This window comes from Marmota monax, unplaced genomic scaffold, assembly GCF_021218885.2.
Source record: "Marmota monax isolate L192 unplaced genomic scaffold, Marmota_monax_Labrador192_F-V1.1 WCK01_AAM20220418_F8-fsc00038, whole genome shotgun sequence".
Taxonomy (NCBI): domain Eukaryota; kingdom Metazoa; phylum Chordata; class Mammalia; order Rodentia; family Sciuridae; genus Marmota; species Marmota monax.
This window is the reverse complement of record NW_026692498.1, coordinates 6,832,496-6,853,932: the sequence shown is the minus strand read 5'-3', so window position 1 is coordinate 6,853,932 and position 21,437 is coordinate 6,832,496. Positions and strand designations below refer to the sequence as shown.

Genomic DNA, 21,437 nt, shown 5'->3' with positions numbered 1-21,437 from the left:
CATTGCTGGAACTCAGGGGGCGTGGGCCTACGGGGGCGGGGCTAACGTTCGCTCTTCTGGCTTGGGGGCGGGCGGTAGTGGCGGAGCCGAGCGGCCCGGCACCGACGCACACTGCCCGGTAGGCTCCAAGAGACGGGCACTTGGGCCCTGTGAGCGGCGTCTCGACAGGAGGCGCTAGGACCCTGTAGAGAGCGGCGGGGGCGGAGCGGGCGGCACCAGGACCCGGGGGAACTGCGTCGGGCGGGCGGCGAGCAGGCCCGGAGGCCCGGGGGCCCGGAGGCTGCGGGCGGCGGCGCTGGGCCCTGCACGGCGAGAGAGGCCACGAGATGCCGAGCAAGAAGAAGAAGTACAACGCGCGGTTCCCGCCGGTGAGCACGTGGCTTGGCCCGGCGGGAGCAGGCCCGGGCTCCGGGGAGGCTCCGGCCCTGAGCCGGGCCGGGGGTGGGGGGGCGGGCTCATCTGGGTGTTCGGGGCCTGGACGCCCCGCCCCCTTCCGGGCCCTGCCGGCGTCCGTGCCCCCCGCCCCTTTCTCCCGGGATACCCCTCTCGCTCCCCCCAGCACCCTTTCAGGGACCACTGCGACCGGGTCCGAACTCTGCCCCCTTCTGTAGGCACGAATCAAGAAGATCATGCAGACGGACGAAGAGATTGGGAAGGTGGCGGCGGCTGTGCCTGTCATCATCTGTATCCTGGCGGGGGCTGGCCGGGTTGAGGAGCCTGGGGGAGGGACCGGGCACCCCACTTCCCGCGTTCTCCTTGACACCACTCAGCCCGGGCGCTCGAGCTCTTCCTGGAGTCGCTGTTGAAGAAGGCCTGCCAGGTGACCCAGTCCCGGAACGCCAAGACCATGACAACGTCCCACCTGTGAGTGGCTGCGGAGCTGAGAGGGGCTGGTGGGAAGGCTGTGCCCTGACAGGGAGATGGGATGCTGCTGGGAGACCAGCAAGACTAAGAAACTGGCGGAGGAAAGCTTGGATGTTCCACGAAGAGGGAACAACCTGAGCAAAGTAGGGAGGCTGTGGTGGAGTTGGGGAGGGGTTTTCTAGGCTCCACTCCTGACATCCAGGGCTCCTTGATGTCCCTGGCTGAAGGTCTTAATGTTTGGGCCCCACTGAAATGCCTTCACCTTCCTACCTCTTCCAGGAAGCAGTGCATTGAACTGGAGCAACAATTTGACTTTTTGAAGGACTTGGTGGCGTCGGTGCCTGATATGCAGGGTGATGGAGAAGACAACCATATGGATGGGGACAAGGGTCCTCGCAGGTGGGGGCCAGGGTCATGTGTACAGGTGGGGACGATCAAAGCTACAGGGACTGGGGGAGGCTGGGGGGCAACCAAGGAGGGGAAAGACCTCTGGGCAGATGGACTGTACCTTCCTGCAGGGGCCGGAAGCCAGGCAGTAGTGGCCGGAAGAATGGTGGGATGGGAGGCAAAGGCAAGGACAAGAAACTGTCTGGAACAGACTCGGAGCAGGAGGTGAGTGAGGCCCCGGCCATCTGTTTTGCCCTGTGGTGATGAAAAGGGCAGCCTGTGCCAGGTTGTGCTGGCTTAAGGTCTGTTCTCAACCTTATCTGTGACTTCTTGCAACTCAGTGTCTGTATAGGTTAGCTCTGGGGGTCTATTCCTGTCCCTGCCACTCCCAGGGATCTGGGTTCCCTGATGATGGGCTCATGGCTTTTCCTGTCAACTCTGACCCCTGCTTTGCTCACAGGATGAGTCTGAGGACACAGATACTGATGGGGAAGAAGAGACACCGCATCCCCCACCCCAGACCAGCCGCCCCTCTGCACACTTTCAGAGGTAAGCAGCCCAGGGCATCAGGAGGGAGCTACCAGACTCCTCAAGATCACTTGGTTTTCCCTGTGATCTTCCTCAGCCACTTGGTTTTGTTAGTTGTAGCAGGCTTGGGGGATGGGAGGGGAGCAAATAGGGGTGCTTAAAGGCAAAAGACATTCTCTGAGAAGGTCTTGTCCCTACCCTGGTCAGAAGCAGCAGGTGGAGCCTGGGCAGGGCCCGGTGATCTGCTCTGGGTCCTCCCCTCCTTGGGGCTTGGCTCTCCATGGTCCCAGAGGGTGGCCAGCTCCACAGCTACCTCTGTGGAGGATGTGGGGGGCTCAGTGGGCCAGGATGGGCATGGGAGCAAAGCCTGATTTTCCCTCCTGCTTTCTGCCCTGCAGCCCTCCGACCCCCTTCATGCCCTTTACCTCTACTCTGCCTTTGCCTCCGGCCCCCCCAGGCCCCTCAGCACCTGACGCAGAGGATGAAGAAGACTATGACTCCTAGCACCCTCTGCCCCCCCAGGCCGCACCCCCTTTTAGTTGGTTTTAGTTGCTCTGGGGGGAAGAGATAAACTGTTCTTAAATTTATTAAAAAATAAATAAAAGGGAACATCAGTGTCTTCTCAGCCTGTGTTCAAGGCTTTGTGACTGTTTTCCCATCCACTCCACTGCCTTCCCATGCTCAGGGACCTTGGTTTGGTAGGTCAGGCAGCAGCTAAGTAAAACAGGAGTTGACCAGGGAAGCTGGAGGCCACAATTTGCCAGGATAGCACCAGGGATGCTGATGGAAGGAGGGGGGCGGAGGGTGGTCTAGTGCCCACCATGTCAGCAGGTGCTAGATGTACTGGGGGACAGCCTGTTTCGTGCTATGTGACCCGTTCTTCTCTGGATTGCTGTGAAAGGACAGGCAAGACAAAGAGATTGGTCCTTGAAAACTGCGGGGCAGGGTAAGGCAGAAGCACAGAGAGCCTAGCAGACCCGAGGCTTGTTTTGGCCTTGACTTGACATGGGGGCTTAGAGGGAAGGAATTATTAAGGAATTATTATTTCTTTCTGTAGCAGCTTTGGCAGGGAATGGACCTGGAGGACAGGTGAGGGGAGGGCCTGAGTAAGCCACCAAAGCAGACAAGAACCATCAGGCCCTGGGCCACCTAGCTGCATCTGGAAGGAGGAGGTCAGCTATCCAATGCTGCAGAACAGGAAGTGGTACCTGCCAGGTGTCTTTTAGCCTCAGGGGAGCCTTTACCAGCTGCTTCAGTACCATGGTGGTTGATGAAAGAGTGGGAGCTGAGGTGAGAAGCTCTGGATGAGGGGGTTCTGTGTTTGGGTTGTGAGACCACTGAAAGAACAAGATCTGGTATTTTGTTCTTATTCTGGTGGTACTGGGGGTCAAAACCAAGGGTTTTTGACCCCCAGTACTACTTAGTGCTTAACGTCTAAGCCATATCCTCCAGTCCTTTGTTTTTTATTTTGAGACAGGGTCTTATTAAGTTGCTGAGAGTCTCACTAAATTGCTGAGACTGGCAGTAATCCTTCTGCCTCAGTCTCCCAAGTCACTGAGATTATAGGCATGTTCCACAGCACCTGGTAGTGTTTTTTTGTTTTGTTTGTTTGATATCAGGGATTGAGCCAGGGGTGCTTAGCCACTGAACTACATTCCCAGTCCTTTTTATTTTTTTAAATTTTGAGATAGAACCTCACTAAGTTGCTGAGGCTGGCTTTGAACTTGTGATCCTCCTGCCTTGGCCTCCCAAGCTGCTGGGATTACAGGCATGCCACCGTGTCCAGCTCAGTTATTGTTTTTGTTTTTTTGGTATTAGGGATTGAACTTGGAGGCACTTGACCACTGAGCCACATCCCAAGCCCTACTTTTTGTTTTATTTAGAGACAAGGTCTCACTGAGTTGCTTAGCGCCTTGCTTTTGCTGATGCTGGCTTTGAACGCATGATCCTCCTGCCTCGTCCTCCCAAACCTGGCTTAGTTTTTGTTTTTAAGATAGCAGAAACAAGTTTCCAGAGAGAGAGAGACTGAAGGGAGAATAGAATTGGTGAATTGAGGTGGTAGGCCTGAGGCAAACCCCAATCTGAAGAGGAGTTGGCTTGGGTGGGGCATTGAGGTGCCCAAAGTTTTCTCTGATGATTAGGACCATCTGCCTTTATGTAAGGGACAAGGTAGGTTGAGGTGGCTCCAAGGATAGTGGAAATATCTGCAGCTTGAGGCATCTTGGTGTGGGGCAGCTGGCATGGACATTCAAGGAGCTGCCTCCTATTCATTCCCTCCTGCTTCCCTTGGGAGAGCTGTCTCTCCCTTACCCCACCCTGGGATGTGTGCACAACTGTCACCACACCCTGAGGTTGAGAGGTGGGCAGGTGCACCAGCCTGGCCAGGGACAGCACCCTACTTTGGCCACAGTGACTAGTGCAGGGTGGGAGTTCTAGTGCATGAGAACCCTGGGGATTTAGGTGGGACCACTGGGAAAGGATTTTGACAAGATCACTGGCATGGATGACAATGGCAGTCACACTAGTGTAGCAAAGCTGGTGGGACACAAGTAGGCTGGGAGCTACTGGAAGGTATGTGCCACTTCAAGGAGCCATCCTGCCTGAGGCTGAAGCCAGTGCTGAGGACAGAGCTGAGATGTTCCAAGATAGAGATTTCTGGTGGCGTCTTAGCACCTGGATCTTGACCCTTCAGATCCTTGTGTACCTGGACTTCCTAATTATATGAACCAATAAACAGTGGCCCCACAAGCTGTCAGGTTTCTGTTACTCATAACTGAAATAACTCTGGGTAAAACAGGGACCATGAACAGGAGGTGATCCCCATTGCCCCAAAAAGTGTTCTCTAGCAGTAGGTTTTTGCTGAGCAGATGAGGAGTGGGGATGGGAGAAGAAGAAAGCCGTGGGAGCCTATTGCCAGGGTCCATCCCAGGTGGGCTCTGAACAGAGGGTTCAGAAAATAGTGGGAAGGCAAAGAGGCCATGGTGCAGGAAGCAGCCCTCACTTCATTGTGGCGAAAGTCCCTAGGAGGCACCCATGGCAGCTGGCCGGACCCTCTGGGTTCTCAGCCTTTTGGTTGAACCTTGAGGCAGAGTGTGTAGAACTGGAACCTCTGGAGCCAGGACCTGGTTCAAGTCAGGACTTGTGTGCCTCAGGTTCTCAGCTGTGGAGTGGGCTAGTTATATTACCTTTGTTAGGTATGTGTGCTATGCAACAGTTTGTCGTCACACCTGTATGAAGGCAAGCTTATCAATTTAACAGACCCGATCTATAGAGGCTCAAATGCAATGGCAGTTTGTATCTTGCCTACATAAGGTTCATAATGGGATTTATCTGACCAATGGATGACACTTGTCTAAGGAGACTTTAGGGCTTAAGCTCCTGTGGCCCTGCCATCCTCAGCCCATGATTTCCAGGCTCAGACACCCATGAAGTGATCCAGTGCCTCTGCTCACCTCCCACAGACGAGGGCTGATCACAGTTCCCCTCCTGAGACACCAACCATTTTCTGCCACAGGACCTCTCAGACCAGCGGAAAGGGCCTGGCCCAGCCTTCAGCAAGTGTCAGAGTGAGAGGGCCCTGGGGAGATGGTGCTCCTGGCTGGGTCAGGCCTCTGGGTGCCTGGCAGTGGGTGAAGATGGCCATAGTCCCATGGGCCCCACCAAACACCAGAAAGGGGCAGCCACAGTGCCCTGCCTACAGAGCTTTGCTGGGGAACAGATGATTCCATTCTTTAGCCACCAGGGAGCCAGGAGCCTGGCTCCTCAAACCAAGTCCTGTCTGATAACAGCCTGGCCTTGGCTATGCCGTGGTGTGTTAAATGTGACCAGACGTGTGAAATGGGGAGCAATTTCCAAGGCCAGTGTGGCAGCCAAGGACTGTGACCTTCCCCCAGATGGAGGGCCCCTCTGCAGCAGCAGTTATTGAGCACCCATCATCATTACTCAACGTCACCCACCCAGACACCTGAAAAGAGAAAGTGACCTCACTGAGGAGATGGTGTCACAGAGCTCGTAGTGCTTTTGGAAATGTCAATGGGGACAACCACCTTGGAAAAGCATTTGGCTGTAACTACAGGTTTTCCCTGTGACCCTACAGTTCCACTCCTAGGTATCTTACCAAGAGAAGTGAGGGCACATGTCCACCAAAGACATGAGAGTGTTCATAGCCCTAGAAACAGCCCAGCGCCCATCAAGAAGAACATGAGTGGATACATGGCAGCCTGTGAGTGCTAGAAGAGCAGGGAGGAGCAGGCCCCTGTTCCTCAGCGTGGGTAAATCCCGTGGACGTTATGTTGAGCAAAAGCGGCTCAATGGCAGGGAACACTAATGATGTAATTCATTTAAATGAGATTGGTGCTGACAGAAGTCAGTATAGTAGTTACCTAAGGGTGGGGATTGGCTGGGAGGGGGCACAGGGAACCTTCTGGAAATACTGTATAACTTGAACTGCATGGTGGTTATATACAAAGTTACATCCAGCTGTATACTTAGGATTTGTGTACTTTTATGGTATCCTCATAAAAATTTTATTCATTTATTCTACCTACCTACCTACCTGCCAAGAATCTATTATCTGTCAAGCAGTATTCTAGGTAGTAGTGATTATTATGAACAGAATGTTCTTGGAGTGTTTCTGAAGGGGAAAGACAGACGATAAAGAACAGAAATAGCATGTCAGATGGAGATTTGTGCTGTGAGGAAAATAAAGCAAAATCAGAGAGGCCTGGGGAGTCCAGGCAGGAAGGGTGGCCCAGCACCCTGTTCCAGGTCCAGAGGTGGCCTAAATGAGATGAGAATGAATAGAAGGTTCCAGGGTGAGGAGTGAGTGGGCCACCCAGCTCTCTGTGGGGAGAGAGAGCGCTCCAGGCAGAGGGAACAGCAGGGCAGGAGCTGGGCAGGTTGGGCGGCTTCTGTGGGTTCCTCTGTGGTCTTCTGCTCCCACTTCCTCAGCCACCAGCCAAGCCTACTCAGGCCCATCTTGGCTGAGGAGTGTCTTTGTGGTGCTGGCAGCTCCTCGGGATCCAGAGCTTTGTGGAGGGGGAGGGCAACCTTGTGGAGGTCCTACCTCACACCTGCCCAGGGTGCTGCTTGTCCTGGGGCCCCAGAGACCAAGGAGGAAAGCTGAGGAGGGCAGTGGCCTCACCCACCTGGCCTCTACTGGCCTCTTCCCTGCCCGGGAGGGTAGAGGCCTTCCCTTCCCCTCTCTGGGCTCTACCTTCTACCCACCCCGCCCCTGTGGCAGCAGCTCCTTCCCTGTGCTGTTAGTTAGATCTGAGGCCACTATAGGTTTCCTGCCTCTGCCCTTCTCGAGGGGAAGCAGCTTCACCCCCACTTTAGACAGAGAAGTGAGGCGACTTCTTGGCAAAGAGGCAGACAATGGCCAGCACAGGACTGTGCCTGGCCCAGCATGTAGGGAGGTGGAGTTAGCAATCTTCCCCACCCTGGACCTGCTGCTGTTCCTTCTCAGGTGCAGTGGCACTCAGCTCCAGGACATGGAAGCGACCAAGTTCCCACTGTTAGGCTGTGGGCCTTGTGATAGGGGAATGGCATCCATGATCTAGGTGCTCCACCAGGGTCCTGATCCCTCCTTGCCTTGGTGTAGGGCCTTTGGTGACAGGGAGTCAGGACTCTCTCTGGGGCTCCTGATAGCTGAGAGTGAGCAGGGCCATGTGACGCCCACCTCCTATCATCAGGGAGAGCCATCTTTATTCTGAAATCAGTCTTCCTGTTGTATGTGTTTGTGTGTGTGTGTTCAAATGTCATTTTTTAAAACATGGAATAAGGGCTGAGCTTTCTGCACCCATACAGGTAATCAGGAGAGTTGCAAAAGAAAGCAAGATCCTATATGACGGCCATCAGACCGGCGAGGACAGGTCAAATGAACCACCTGGCAGTGACCATGTGGTAAAGGGCAGTGTGGTGTCTTGGTGGGAATGGAAATAGAGGACAGTTGGCAGTGAAATGACCCCAGCATGTCCCCTCTTGGGTAGAACTCTCACATATAGAAAGATATGTCCTAGGCCTGTTAGACAAGGCAAAGTCACTGGGGAACTTCATGGCAGCATCTGTTTCCAGCTGAGAGAAGCCGCAGGGAGCAGGCATGGGGGTGTAGCACAGGGACTGCAGATCTCCAGCACAGCGCCACTTGTGGAAAACACAGGGGTATGCAACAAGCCTGAATGTTTCTGCCACTTACTCTGTGACCTTGGGCAAATGACTTAAGCTCTCTTACTTCAGTTTCCTTATCTATACAATGGGGACAATAAGTGCATCTCTTATGGGGACTGAGCTGATATATGAGATATGATACCTGAAGTGCCTAGCACAGTGCCTGGCATACATAGCACCCAATCCATGGTGCTCCCTGTTTCCCACATATCTGGAAATCAGTGCCTGGAAGGCAGATTGGAGGTGCCTTGGGGGGCAGGTCTGGGGGTTGCTCAGTGGTAGAGGCTTATGCATGAGGCCCTGGATGCCCTCTTCAACACCATAAGATGTGGGTATACTTTGCCAGTGATCTTTAAGAATGAGCTAAACCAGTTTATCTTCAGGATTAAGGGCCCAGTAAATGGTGGCCCTGAGCATTTGCTCTGTGCAGGGCTTTGTCCCACGCTCCTGGGAGGTGAGTGCAGGGAAAGACATAGCTCCTGTCCTGCATGCATGCCAGTCCAGTTGGTCAGTGGGTGACAGGCAGGTGGTAAACAAATCTCTAACCCTGAATGCTGGGGTGAAAAGGGCTGCAAAGGGGCTGGGTGTGGCCTAGCAAGTGGTGGCCCTAAGTACAATCTTCAGCAGCAAAAAAGTAAATAAATAGAATACAGGCCAGAAGGTACTAACCTGTTTGTTCTGGTAACCCAGGAGGACAATAGTGTTGAAGTAGCAACACCTGTGCGGAAGCAGGGCAGGGACAGAAGTCCCTACTTTCAGCCGCAGATCCTCCCCCAACCTGGTGTCTCTCCCCTCCTCTGGTTCCTGGTGTCCCCTCCGTTCCCCCTACTCCAACTCCTAGACCTTGTCTAGAATCACATTCGCCATTGCTGGGAAGCTGATCGGTTTCAGGATAGAGGACTGATGCTGGGGTAAGGGCCTGGCCCTCCATCTGTCCTGGGAAGGTCCCTCTGCATGGCTCATCTGGCCCACTCTCCCCAGGGGTCCACCTGCTACCGTGAAGAGGAAGCTAGCATCCTGTTAAGAGTTTGTCCTTGGGTGTGATATTCCTTGTATTTTAATTCTAGCACCACTCTTGGTGGCCTCTTGTCTCTAGTACCCCAACCTCTCTGTTTCAGTTTCCTTAATAAAATGGGCATCATAATTTTCCTGCCTCCTAGTGTTGTCTCGAGGATTTTGTGATTTTTATAAAGATCTGTTGGAATTAAGCCCTGAATGAACCCAGTCCCTGGAACATTTGCACCATTTACATTTTCTTCTTTTTTATTTTCTATTTTATTTGTTTATTTGGTACTGGGGATTGAAACCCGTGGTGCTTAACCACTGAGCCACATCCTCATCCCTTTTTGTATTTTAGAGATAGGGTCTCACTAAGTTGCTGGCTTTGAACTTGGGATCATCCTTCCTTAGCCTCCAGAGCAGCTGGGATTATAGGTGTGCACCACTGTGCCCGGCTCGTTTTCTTTTTTTTCTATTTTAATCATTTTTAAGTGTGTGGTTCAGTTGCATTCACATTGTGGTGTGACTATGGCCACCATTCATCTCCAGAACTTTATTATTCCAACTGAAACTTTGTCCCCATTAATGACTTGGCACACCCTGCCCTCAATCCCTGGTAACCACCCTCTGCTCTCTGTCCACCCCAGATGCCTCATGTGAATGAAATTGTACTGTATGTGTCCTTCTGTGGCCTGCTTTACTTGGCACAGTATTTTTCAGGTTCAAACATGCTGGAGTTTATGTCAGAATTTCTTTCCTTGGTAAAGGCTGAGTAATATTCCTTGTATATATATATATATATACACACACACACACACCACATTTTATTTATGTGTACATCTAATTTTTTTTATACAAATGGAGCACAACTTTCATTCCTCTGGTTGTACACGATGCAGAGTCACACCATTCATGCAATCATACATGTTATCTGTACATCTGTTACTGACACTTGGATTGCTTCCACCTGTGGGCTATTGTGAATAATGCTACTATGAATATGGTGTACAAATATCTGAGTCCTTGCTTTTTTTATTATTATTATTATTTTTGTGTGTGGTACTGAGATCAAAGATACCCAGGACCTCTTGCATGTCAGGCAAGTTAGCTACACCAACCGCTTAGTACCTCCCTGCCTCCAATTTTCTTGTGTGTATGTACCCAGAATTGGAGTTGCTAGATTACATGATAATTCTACCTTTAAGTTTTTGAGGAACAACTAGACTGTTTTTCATGACAGCTGTCTGATTTATATTTCCACCAGTGATATATAAGAGTTCCAGTCTCTCCATATCCTCATCAACACTTGTTAATTTCTGTTTGTTTTTATGTTTTTATTTTTTGGTACTGGGGATTGCAACCAGAGGCACTTAACCACTGAGGTACATCCCTAAAGGTTTTTTTTTTTTTTTTTTTTTAATTTAGAGACAGGGTCTGGCTGAGTTGCTCAGGGCCTCACTAAGTTGCTAAGGCTGGCTTCGAACTCGCAATCCTCCTGCCTGAGCCTCCTGAGCTGCTGGGATTACAGGTGTGTACCACCACACCTGGCTTCATTGTGGTTTTAATTTGCATTCACCTGATAGTTAAGGATATTAGACATCTTTTCCTGTGATTTTTGGTCATTTGTATAATTTCTTTAGAGGAATGTCTATTCAAATCATTTTGTGTGCTTTTAAATTGGGTTATTTGCCTTTTTTATTGTTGAGTTAAGAGCTTACATATATGTCTATATCTACCTTACCTGTCCATCTATCTTTCTGGAGAGAGAGAGAGAGAAAGTATGTGTGGGTGTGTGGTGCTTCTGATGGAATCCAGGACTTGCACATACTAGGCAGGTGCTATAATCCCCAGCCCTGCATTCTTTATATATTCTGGATACAAGTCCTTATAAGAGATATGATTTACAAATATTTTCTCTGATTTTATGGGTTGGTTGTCTCTTCAGTTCCTTGATGGTGTTCTTTGAAGCACAGAAGTTTTAAATTTTGATGAAATCAAATTTATCTATTATTTTGTCATCCATATTTTTGGTGTCAAACCTAATGAACCATTTGTCTGGTACAAGGTTATGAGAATTTAATTCTAAGTTTTTTTTTTTTTAACTAAGGTTTTTTATAGTTTTTCATTAAGGGTTTTATAGTTTTAGCTCTTTCATTTAAGTCTGTGATTCATTTTGAGACTTTTTTAAAAAATATTTTTATTAGTTGTTGATGGACCTTTATTTTATTTACTTATTTACTTATTTAATTGTGGTGCTGAGAATCAAACCCAGTGCCTCACGCATGCTAGGCAAGTGCTCTACCACTGAGCCACAACCCCAGCCCAAACTTGCACTCTTAATCACCATATTGTTTTGTTTTGTTTTTAAAGAGAGAGTGAGAGAGATAGAGAGAGAGAATTTTAATATTTATTTTTTAGTTATCGGCGGACACAACATCTTTGTTTGTATGTGGTGCTGAGGATCGAACCCAGGCCGCACGCATGCCAGGCGAGCGCGCTACCGCTTGAGCCACATGCCCAGCCCTTGAGACTATTTTTTATATGGTGTGAGGTAGGGTCTATCTGCTTTCTTTTGTATATGAATATTCACTCCTAGCGCCATGTGTTTTTTTTTTTTTAAGGGATAGAAGTATTTTTTAAATATAGTTTTTAGTTGTTGATAGACCTTTATTTTATTTATTTATGTGGTGCTGAGAATCGAACCCAGTGCCTCACACGTGCCTCATATGTGCTCAGCAAGCGCTCTCCCACTGAGCCTCAACCCCAGCCCAAAAAGACTGTTTCTCTCTTGCTCTCTCTTTCTTTTTCTTCTTCTTCTTTTTTTTTGTACTAGGAACTGAACCCAGGGACGCTTAACCTCTGAGCCACGTCCACACCCTACCCCCCTTTAAAAAAAAATTTATTTTTTAGTTGTAGTTGGACACAATATTTTTATTTTGTTTATTTATTTTTATGTGGTGCTGAGGATCAAACCCAGGGCCTTGCACGTGCTAGGTGAGTGCTCTACTGCTGAGCCACAACCCCAGTCCCCCAACCCCCTTTTTAAAAATGATTATTTTATTTAATTATTTGGTGCGAAGGATGGAACCCAGTGCCCCATGCACTTGAGGCAAGTGCTCTACCACTGAGCCACAACCCCAGCCCCACATCCCTAGCCCTTTATATATTTTATTTTATTATTTTTTATATTTATTTTTTAGTTTTAGGTGGACACAATGTCTTTATTTTTTATTTTTATGTGGCGCTGAGGATCGAACCCAGGGTCTCACACGTGCTAGGCGAGCACTCTACCACTTGGGCCACAAGCCTAGCCCCTATTTTATTTTGAGATAGGGTCTTGCTGAGTTGTTTAGGGCCTCAATAAATTACTGAGGCTGACTTTGAACTCACAACCCTCCTGCCTCAGCCTCCCAAACCCTGGGATTATAGGTGTGCACAAGTGTACCTGGTGACTATTTTTTTCTCATTGAGTAGTCTTGACAAGAATTAACCATACATATAAGAGGTCTAATTTATTGATTCTCAATTCTATTTCATTGATCTACATTGATCTGGATTATGGTAGTTTTGTACTGTGGGTTTTTTTTTTTTCTCTCTTTTCTTTTTTTTTTTTTTTTTTTTTGGTACTGGGGATTGAACTCAGGGCTTCAAACATGCTATTGAAGCCCTCTACCACTGAGTTACATCCCTAGGAATTTTTTTTTTTGAGACAGGGTCTTGCTAAATTGCCCAGGCTGGCTTTGAACTTGGGATCCTTCAATTCACCTGCCTTAGTTCCTTGAGCTGCTGGTACACCAACACATCTGACTTAGCTTTGTATGTTTTTAATTGAAAAATGTGAGTCTTAACAGCTTTGTTTAAGGATTACTTGGCTATTCTGGGGATCTTTGAATTTTTACATAAATTTTAGGATTAGCTTATCAATTCGTGCCAAACATAGCTGAGATTTTGGTAGGGTCTGAGTTAAATCCTTTTACAGCAAATTGCCATTTTTTTGGTTTTGTTTTTATTGACACATTTTCTTCTGACTAAGAATTACATTTTTCATATATATACATATCTATAAGTAAATGTTTTATTGGGTGCCAAACATTGTGAATTTCACATTGTTGATTTGAAGTTTATTGAATTCTTTTAAAAATATTGGACTTTCTCTGGCACTTTTGGTCAAAATACTTGTGGTTAGTTTTTGTTGTTTAATTTTTTTAGTTGTAGGTAGACACAATGCCTATATTTATTTATTTTTATGGGATGCTAGAATTGAACCCAGTGCCTCACACATGCTAGGCAAGCACTCTGCCACTGAGTCACAATCCCAGGCTCTTGTGGTTAGTTTTGATCATTTCAAGATTAGTTTTTCTGGGCTTGGCAGCACACACCTGTAATCCCATCAACTCTGGAGGCTGAGGCAAGAGGATTGCAAGTTCAAAAGTTCAAAGCCATCCTCAGCAACTTAGTGAGACCCTGGCTGCTAAAAAAAAAGGTCTGGGGATTTTATTTAATTAATTATACAATGGGAGTGCTTGACTGGCATGTAAGAGGCCCTGGGTTCAATCCCAGTAAAAGCAAAGCAAGACTTCCAGTCCTGTGTGAGCTCTCAGAATCTTTAGTCTCTATAGTAATTGTTCTTTTCCTAAAAGGTGTTCTTACCTAGCTTTGTGGGATTTAGCCTTTTCCTCCTGCAGATCAGCACTACTCCTAACACCAGGGGACCCTTTGCAGGAGCTCTGTTTAAGTTCCGTTTATGGCTGGGGCATGGTAGCACACGCCTGTAATCCCAGAGGCTCAGGAGGCTAAGTCAGGAGAATTGTGAGTTCAAAGCCAGCCTCAGCAAACGCAAGACACTAAGTAACTCAGCGAGACCCTGTCTCTAAATAAAATACAAAATAGGGCTGGGAATGTGGCTTAGTGGTGGAGTGCTCCTGAGTTCAGTCCCCAATACAAAAAAAAAAAAGTTCCTTTTATGTATCCTGCCTTATAATTATAGCTGCCCTATATACTTTTGCAAGCCCTGATCTCTCTCTCTCTCTCTCTAACTCAGTGAGATTGGTGGACCCTGTTTGGGCTCCCTTCCTGCACAGAAACAACAAATTACTCCTAAGCAGATAGTAGATGTACCCCTCAACAATGGCAGGACTTACCTCTTCTTTTCCTTTTCTCGGGGCTTATAGTCCTGTGCCACCTATTGTCTAACATCTGAAAGCAGTTGTTTCCTGTATTTTGTCCAGGTTCTTTCTTGTTTGTAGCCAGTTGGTTATCTAATTTTTTTTTCTTTTTGCAGTACTAGGGATTGAACCCCAGGGGTGCTCTACACTGAGTCATACTCCCAGCCTTATTATTATTTTTTATTTTGAGACAGGGTCTTGCTAAATTGCTGAGGCTGGCCTGGAAATACAGGCATGCACGACCATGCCTGACTCCAAGGGGTAATTTTAGTCTTGCTCATTTCCCTGTGGCCAAAATTGAAAGGTCTCCCTCCTTCCACTCCCCAAGTTCTTTCCCTTGCTCTCTTCCTAGGTTCTTTACATGCTGTAATTGAATTATGGTTGTATGCATGTGTTTTGTCTCCCCCAGTTGGACTGTGACCATCTACAGGGCAGGGGGCCTGTCCCATTCATGCTTGCGTCTCTAGGATGTGTCTTAGGACCTGGCACATGAAAGGTATATGGTGAACATGTCCTGCCTATTGTTTTTTCCTGCCCCTTTTCCAGATCATGTCAGATCATACCCCTATCTTTAGAGAGCTGCTTACCCCCTCCAATCACATGGCACCTCCAGGACTGTTGATCAGGGTCCCCTCCCTACTGGTTCTATTTTTTTTTTTAATTGTTTTTTTTAAAGAGAGAGAGAGAGAGAGAGAGAGAGAGAGATTTTTTTTTAATATTTATTTTTTAGTTTTCGGCGGACACAACATCTTTGTTTGTATGTGGTGCTGAGGATCGAACCCGGGCCACACGCATGCCAGGCGAGCGCACTACCGCTTGAGCCACATCCCTAGCTCCCCTACTGGTTCTAATAACTGGTCCAGGGGTGGCTGTGACATGTCAGAGTCCTTTCTAGGGTTTTTCTACCTGTGTTATGAGAATCCTCTGTCCCCTTTGGTGGACAAGGTCCAAGCTTACAGACAGCATAGGCAAAGGTTCTCAAGGCCCTTGTTCTAGACAAAATTGAGATCAGGAGCGTTCTTGCCCTTTTCATACTCTGATAAAATAAACTAATCATTTATTTTATTGTTTTTGGCTTAATTTATTTCTGTCAATTGTTTACCAAAGGGACTTGATTACTACAAAATCTTTACTATGTCTCCATATATTTGCTGAATGAATTGAATAAATTTACGCATCTGCCTCTTTCCCTGTGCACCTGAAGTGGCTTCCAGTAAAAAATAGAAATGGTTAATCAAAAATGTAAAAACATAATTAGAGGAAGTGAAGATTAGGACCAAGACCAGGTGCAGTGGCACACACATGTATGTAATCCCAGCAACTCCAGAGGGTGAAGCAGGAGGATGTGAGTTCAAGGCCAGCCTGAACAATTTAGTGAGGCCCTAAGCAACTAAGACTCTGTTTCAAAAAATAAAAGTGCTTGGTCTTGGGTTGTGGCTCAGTAGTAGAGCGCTTGCCTAGCATATATGAGGCACTGGGTTCAATCCTCAGCACCACATAAAAATAAGTAAATAAATATATTGTGTCTATCTACATTTTAAAAAATAAATATAATAAATAAAAGGACTGAGGATACAACTCAGAAAAGGCCCTCTGGGTTCAAGCCCCAATACCAAAAAAAAAGGGGGGGGATTAGGATCAATATACAAATATGCAGCCCATAAAAGCATGTGAGATGTTTTATTTATTTATTTTTAAATTATTTTTTAGTTGTTGATGGACCTTTATTTTTTATTTATTTGTATGTGGTGCTGAGAATCAAACCCAGTGCCTCACACATGCTAGGCAAGCGCTCTGCCACTGAGCCACAACCCCAGCCCAAGATGTTTTATTAATTGAATATTAAATTTGGCTCTGAGCTTCCTGGCACCCAAAGTAAATAGAGAGCTGTAGTACCTTTTCTTTCTTTTTTTTCTTCAGAGCAGAGCAGACAGAATACACAAGTTCCTCAGTGAAAAGAAATTGTTCCTAGACTTTAGTGTCAAAGGGGAAGTTTCAGATAGGGTTCTGGGAGAAGGTATTGAGGGATGTGGTAGAGATCAAGCCTAGCCACAGTCCAACAGCCAAAGTCCGCGATGGGCCGAGAAAACCAGTAAGGTTGCCAAATCAGTTAATTTTCAGTTGCCTTGCCTTGACCTCTCAGTGGCTCTTGTCAGAGTGGGTCACTTCCCTCCTGTTTGCAATACTTCTTCACTTGGATAGGAGCCCTCACTCTCACGCCCGCTCTCTTCTGGTCCCCATGGCCACATCTCCCTGACCTCTGCTGACCTCTGAGCAGTAGGCGGCCCAGCCTCTATCTCTTGACCTCTGCTGTCCCTTCCCTTCCTACGTCTGTCAGCCAAGTCCTCCAGTCTTTGTACTAGCAAAGTTCCTGGGCCCTCCAGTTTAATTTCTCCTCAATAGTCAGAGTCACAAGGCCGTGAGCATGTCCTGCTTCCTTATAGTTCTATGATCACAGGAAGTCAACTTTCTGTTTAATGAATCTCTCTAAAAATGCCTGATTTGTGCAGTAGCCAAATCTCTAAACTTCATTTAGAATGAAATATTCTCTGCTTCCTTGGCCATTGCAGCCCCTGACGATGATGAGGGAAAGCAGATCTGCCCAGTCCCTGCCTCCTCCCACTCCTGCCACACCCTGGAGAATCCCTGCCATTGCCAAGGGGGATCCTGGGGAAGTAGGAAGGAAAGGGATAAGGAAGTGTTTGTTTGATTGGCACTGGTGGAATGTGATCTGTCTCTCTGGGTGGCCATGTTTAAAGCTGGTTTCTGCCCTAGGGATGCTTTCAGGGGTTCCTAGAGCTCCTTTATAGATCCCCCCCCTTTCACTGCAACTCCTGAGAAACAGCAGGTCCTCTGTTTTAGCTGGCTCTGATTTTCTTCTGACGACAGGCACACCCAAGACCCTCTCTCCTGGGCGCCTGTGCAGGATAACACAAACTCTCTGGGCAGGGCCCCTTTTTACACTATTACTGGCCAATTCCCACTGTGGGGCCACATCTTTTCTGGAGGCTTCTTTTACTTCTGGCCTGCTGGGCTGCCATAACTGCAGCAACCCCCAGGCCCTCTGTACCAGATCCAGGATGGGAAGATAACTCCCTAGATTCCAGTTCCAGCCCTGGACACAGCAACACAGTCACCCTAATCTATCTCATTCCAACTTTCTCCCTCAAAATCCATCCTTGATCTCTTTAACCTCTTGAGATAGATAAGGGTTTCAAGTGGCAGAATGAGCTGGGAATCCCAGCTGTTTGTGTTTCTGAAATAGGAGGATTTAAAGTTCGAGGTCATCCTCAGCAATTTAGCAAGATACTGTCTCAGAATAAAAAACAAAATGAAGATGTGGAGATGCGATAGGACACCACTGGCTTCAATCCCTAGTACCACCAAAGAAAAAAGGAGCGGGTGTTGGGGATGTAGTTCAGAAAGTTTATAGGCCCTGGGTTCAACCCCCAGTACCACTGAAGGGAAAGCGAGGAATGAGAGAAGGGTAAGCAAAAGCGACCAGGCAGAGGTACACATGACAGTTTATTTGTCAGAGCTGACAAATAAAGGGCATCTCTCTATAGTGGAGAGAGGCAAAGCAGGCTTGGGTTCTGGGGTTTTTAGAGGGCAGGCTCAGGAATCAGAGCTGGGTAGGTCCTAATGCCTTCGATTAAGGTTGGCTTGGTATAAGGGAGTGGTGAGCCTTTCTCAGAAAGGCCCTTGGGTGGAAAAGTGAAACTTTTTCCTGAAAATGGTGGCTGTCACTTAGAATGGCCATCCAAATACTAAGCAAGGACCTTATAACCAAATGGGCATGCTTGTAATCCCTCAACTCAGGAAACTGAGGCAGGAGGATGGCAAATTCGAGGCCAGCCTCAGCAATTTAGTGAGAACCTAAAATAAAAGGCTTAGGAATGTGGCTCAATGGTTAAGTGCCCCTGAGTTTAATCCCCAGTTAAATATATGTATATGTATGTATAGGTATATATATGTGTATACATATATTTATTTTATTTTTTAAAGAATGGCAAAATGGATTTTGTGCTTGTTAGTTTTGCATGTCAACTTTATTGGATTAAGGATACGTAAAGTAAAGAGATTTCTTTTCCCTTTTTATTTTTCCCCTCAGTACTGGGGATTGAACCCAGGACTGTTGCTGAAAGCTTGGTCCTTGTCCCCAATGCCAATCCAATAATGAGGACAAGGTTTTACGAAAAAGGAAAAAGAAGGGTTATTGCATTGCTAGCAAAGGAGAAACACAGGGGACTCCTGTCCAAAAGGCTGTGATTCTGCCCATCAGCAAGAACAGGGGGCTTTTAAAGAGAAGACTCAAAGGCTACATTTCATGTGTTCTCTGTGGAAGTTGTAATTTGCATGTTAATTTGGGAGATAGTAATTTCTGAGATCTTCTGGTACCATCTCCAAAGTCTGGATTGCTTCTTCCTTTTTTTAAAGAAATATTTTTATTAGTTATTTATGGAGCCTTATTTATTTATATTTGGTGCTGAGAATCGAACCCAGTGCCTTGCACATGCTAGGCAAGCGCTCTACCACAAAGCCACAGCCCCAGCCCTGGGTTGCTTCTTCCTATGGTAGGTATGTACTCAAGGACAGAGAAGTCTGCCTAGGATGAGGAAGAAAGGTAATCCTGTTTTCCCTGAGATTAGGGAAAGGGAGGGATTAGAGAAGAACAGAGAGAGAGGAAGAAAAAAAACATGTCCATTTTAAAAATAAGTTGCAGTGGCAGAGCAGCGAGAGTTATATTCAAAACATAAAGTGGACCACTGTTAAAGGACAATTTACCACTGAGCTACATCCCCAGACCTTTTATTAATTTTATTTTTTATTTATTTATTAATTTTGGTACCAGGGATTGAATTCAGGGGCACTTGGCCACTGAGCCACATCCCCAGCCCTATTTTTTTTTTTTTTTTGAGAGAGAGAATTTTAATATTTATTTTTTAGTTTTCGGCGGACACAACATCTTTGTTCTTTGTTTGTATGTGGGGCTGAGGATCAAACCCGGGCCGTATGCATGCCAGGCGAGCATGCTACTGCTTGAGCCACATCCCCAGCCCCGTAGCTTGTATATTATTTAGAGAAAGAGTCTCATTGAATTGTTTAGCACCTTGCTGTTGCTGAGGCTGGCTTTGAACTTTCAATCCGCCTGTCTCAGCCTCTCTAGCAGTTGGGATTACAAGCATGCACAGCAGCATCTGGCTCCTTTTTATTCTTTTGAGATAAAGTCTCAACAAGTTGCTGGGTGCAGTGGCGTACATCTGTAATCCCAGAAGCTCAGGAAACTGAGGCAGGAGGATCACAAGTTCAAAGCCAGCCTCAGCAACAGTGAGGTGCTAAGCAACTCAGTGAGACCTTGTGTTTCAGTGACCAAGTGCCCCGGAGTTCAGTCCCTAGTACCCTCTTCCCAGCCAAAAAAAAAAAAAAGTCTCAACAAGTTGCTGAGGACCTCACTGAGTTGCTGAGTCTGGCCTCAAACTTGTGATCCTCCTGCCTCAAATTCCTGAATTGCTGGAATTACAGGCATGTGTTATTGTGCCTGGTTTAGGCTCTCTGGCCTTTGGATTTACACCAGTGGTCCCAGGTTCTTAGGCTTCTGGCCTTGGACTGAGAGTTACGCCATTAGCTTACCTGGTTCTGAGGCCTCCAACTTGGCTTGAGCCATGCTGCCTGTGTCCAGCTTGCAGATAGAGGGTCTATCATGGGACTTCTCAGCAGCCATAACTGCACAGCCAATTCCCCTAATAAGCCCTTCTCACATATCTATGTAAATATCATATTGGGTCTGTCTCTCCTTCATACAGTTTCTTCCTGTTTTCTTTAAATGTTGCATTTTGGTCCCTGGCAGATCATCTTGGAATTCCTGTCCCTTCTGCCCCAGAGGTGGCAGTGGCAGTTCCAATCTCTTGCTCTCATAGCCTTAAGACAAATGCAGAATCCTCCGCATGGCCATCAGATCCCCTATAACCTGATTCTTGAGCCCCCACAGAGATTTTAAATAGCAAAACACCAAGGAATATTACAAATAATTATATATTAGTAAATATAAAAGCTTAAGCAAAGTTAATGTTTATAGAAAAATGAGAAATGCCCAAATGGGCATAATATAACAAACTTTCATAGAACCATAATCAGTAAAGAAAATCATATGTGGGCTGGGGATGTGGCTCAAGTGGTAGCGCACTTGCCTGGCATGTGTGCAGCCCGGGGTCAATCCTCAGCACCACATACAAACAAAAATGTTGTGTCCGCCGAAAACTAAAAAATAAATATTAAAATAAAAAGAAAAAAGAAAATCATATGTAAGACTCCAGTGTACAGGAGCCCCAACAGACACTCTTAGAGGGACTTCCACCAGAAGAACATAGGACAGATGACCTTTATCTTATGTCAGTTTTTCCAAAAGCCAGGGAATGAGAGAAGGCTGCCCAATTTCTCATTTGACTCCTGATCCAGAAAAGGAAAGGAAAATAGAGCTTTGGGTTGTAGACACAATGTTAAACTATAAACTGGTAGAACAAAATATAGGAGATTGCCGCACCTAGGGGTGGAAAAAGGACTTGTCGAGACTCCACAAGACTGGGGTATAGCTCAGAGGCAGAGGATTTGCCTAGCCAGCACTGCAAAAATGAAAAAGAAAAAAGAAAAAAAGGAAAACTCCACCAATACAAACCCTATCCAAAAAACGTTTGGATCTGATTTCATCAATATTTTTAAGAATTTCTGGGGGCTGGGGTTGTGGCTCAGCGGTGGAGTGCTTGTCTAGCACGTGCGAGGCCCTGGGTTGGATCTTTAGTACCTTATAAAAATAAATAAAAGTATTGTGTCCAACTACAACTAAAAAATAAATATTAGAAAAAAAAGAATTTCTGTTCCACAAAGACCCTCAGAGACAAGTGGACAAATGATTATGATCCAGTGCATATAGAACTGCAAGTCAATCAGTAAAAGACAAAAACACAATAGAAGTGTTGCGGGTGGGACTCAGTGGTAGAGCATGTGTTTAGCACGTGCCAGGCCGGCCCTGGGTTCCATCCCCAGCACTGCAGAAAACAAAGCAAAAATCTGTGGTAAAGCACCGCTGGGTTTAATTCCTAGTACCAATACGTTTTTTTTTGTGTGTGTGCGTGCGCGCACTTGTGAGTGAGTATGTGTATGAGTATAAATAAGGCAAGATACCATTTTATACTCACAGGGTTAGGAAAAATTCACAAGATGTATTTTACTAACATTTGCAAGAATGTAGGCAGAAAGCTGTGGTCACTTCTGCAGGGCATGTACAATGGTATAGCCTTTCTCTGGAGCAATCTAAAATTTGTCTTGTGT

At 46.8% G+C, this 21,437-nt stretch overlaps 1 protein-coding gene across 2 annotated transcripts; it reads left to right on the top strand.

Moving 5' to 3' along the window:
* Positions 1–80: 80 nt before the first annotated feature.
* Drap1 (DR1 associated protein 1) lies at positions 81–2,404 on the top strand. 2 transcript variants are annotated; one of them, XM_046445204.2, is made up of 7 exons: positions 81–368; positions 612–684; positions 771–864; positions 1,144–1,263; positions 1,362–1,476; positions 1,712–1,800; positions 2,178–2,404. In XM_046445204.2, exons 1-7 carry the CDS (start codon positions 327–329, stop codon positions 2,281–2,283), a joined length of 639 nt encoding a protein of 212 aa, XP_046301160.1. In that variant the 5' UTR covers positions 81–326; the 3' UTR covers positions 2,284–2,404. The 2 variants fall into 2 exon arrangements, with proteins under 2 accessions (XP_046301160.1, XP_046301161.1); XM_046445205.2 differs by having other exon boundaries at positions 92–368; positions 1,383–1,476.
* The last annotated feature ends 19,033 nt before the right edge of the window (positions 2,405–21,437 follow it).

What these genes read in the sequence shown, in the direction of transcription:
- Drap1 (XM_046445204.2), top strand. Translation starts at nt 327, where the DNA reads ATGCCGAGCAAGAAGAAGAAGTACAACGCGCGGTTCCCGCCG. An exon ending in GAACAGACTCGGAGCAGGAG is followed by an intron (nt 1,477 to 1,711) that starts GTGAGTGAGGCC and finishes CTTTGCTCACAG; the next exon opens with GATGAGTCTGAGGACACAGA. An exon ending in CCCTCTGCACACTTTCAGAG is followed by an intron (nt 1,801 to 2,177) that starts GTAAGCAGCCCA and finishes TCTGCCCTGCAG; the next exon opens with CCCTCCGACCCCCTTCATGC.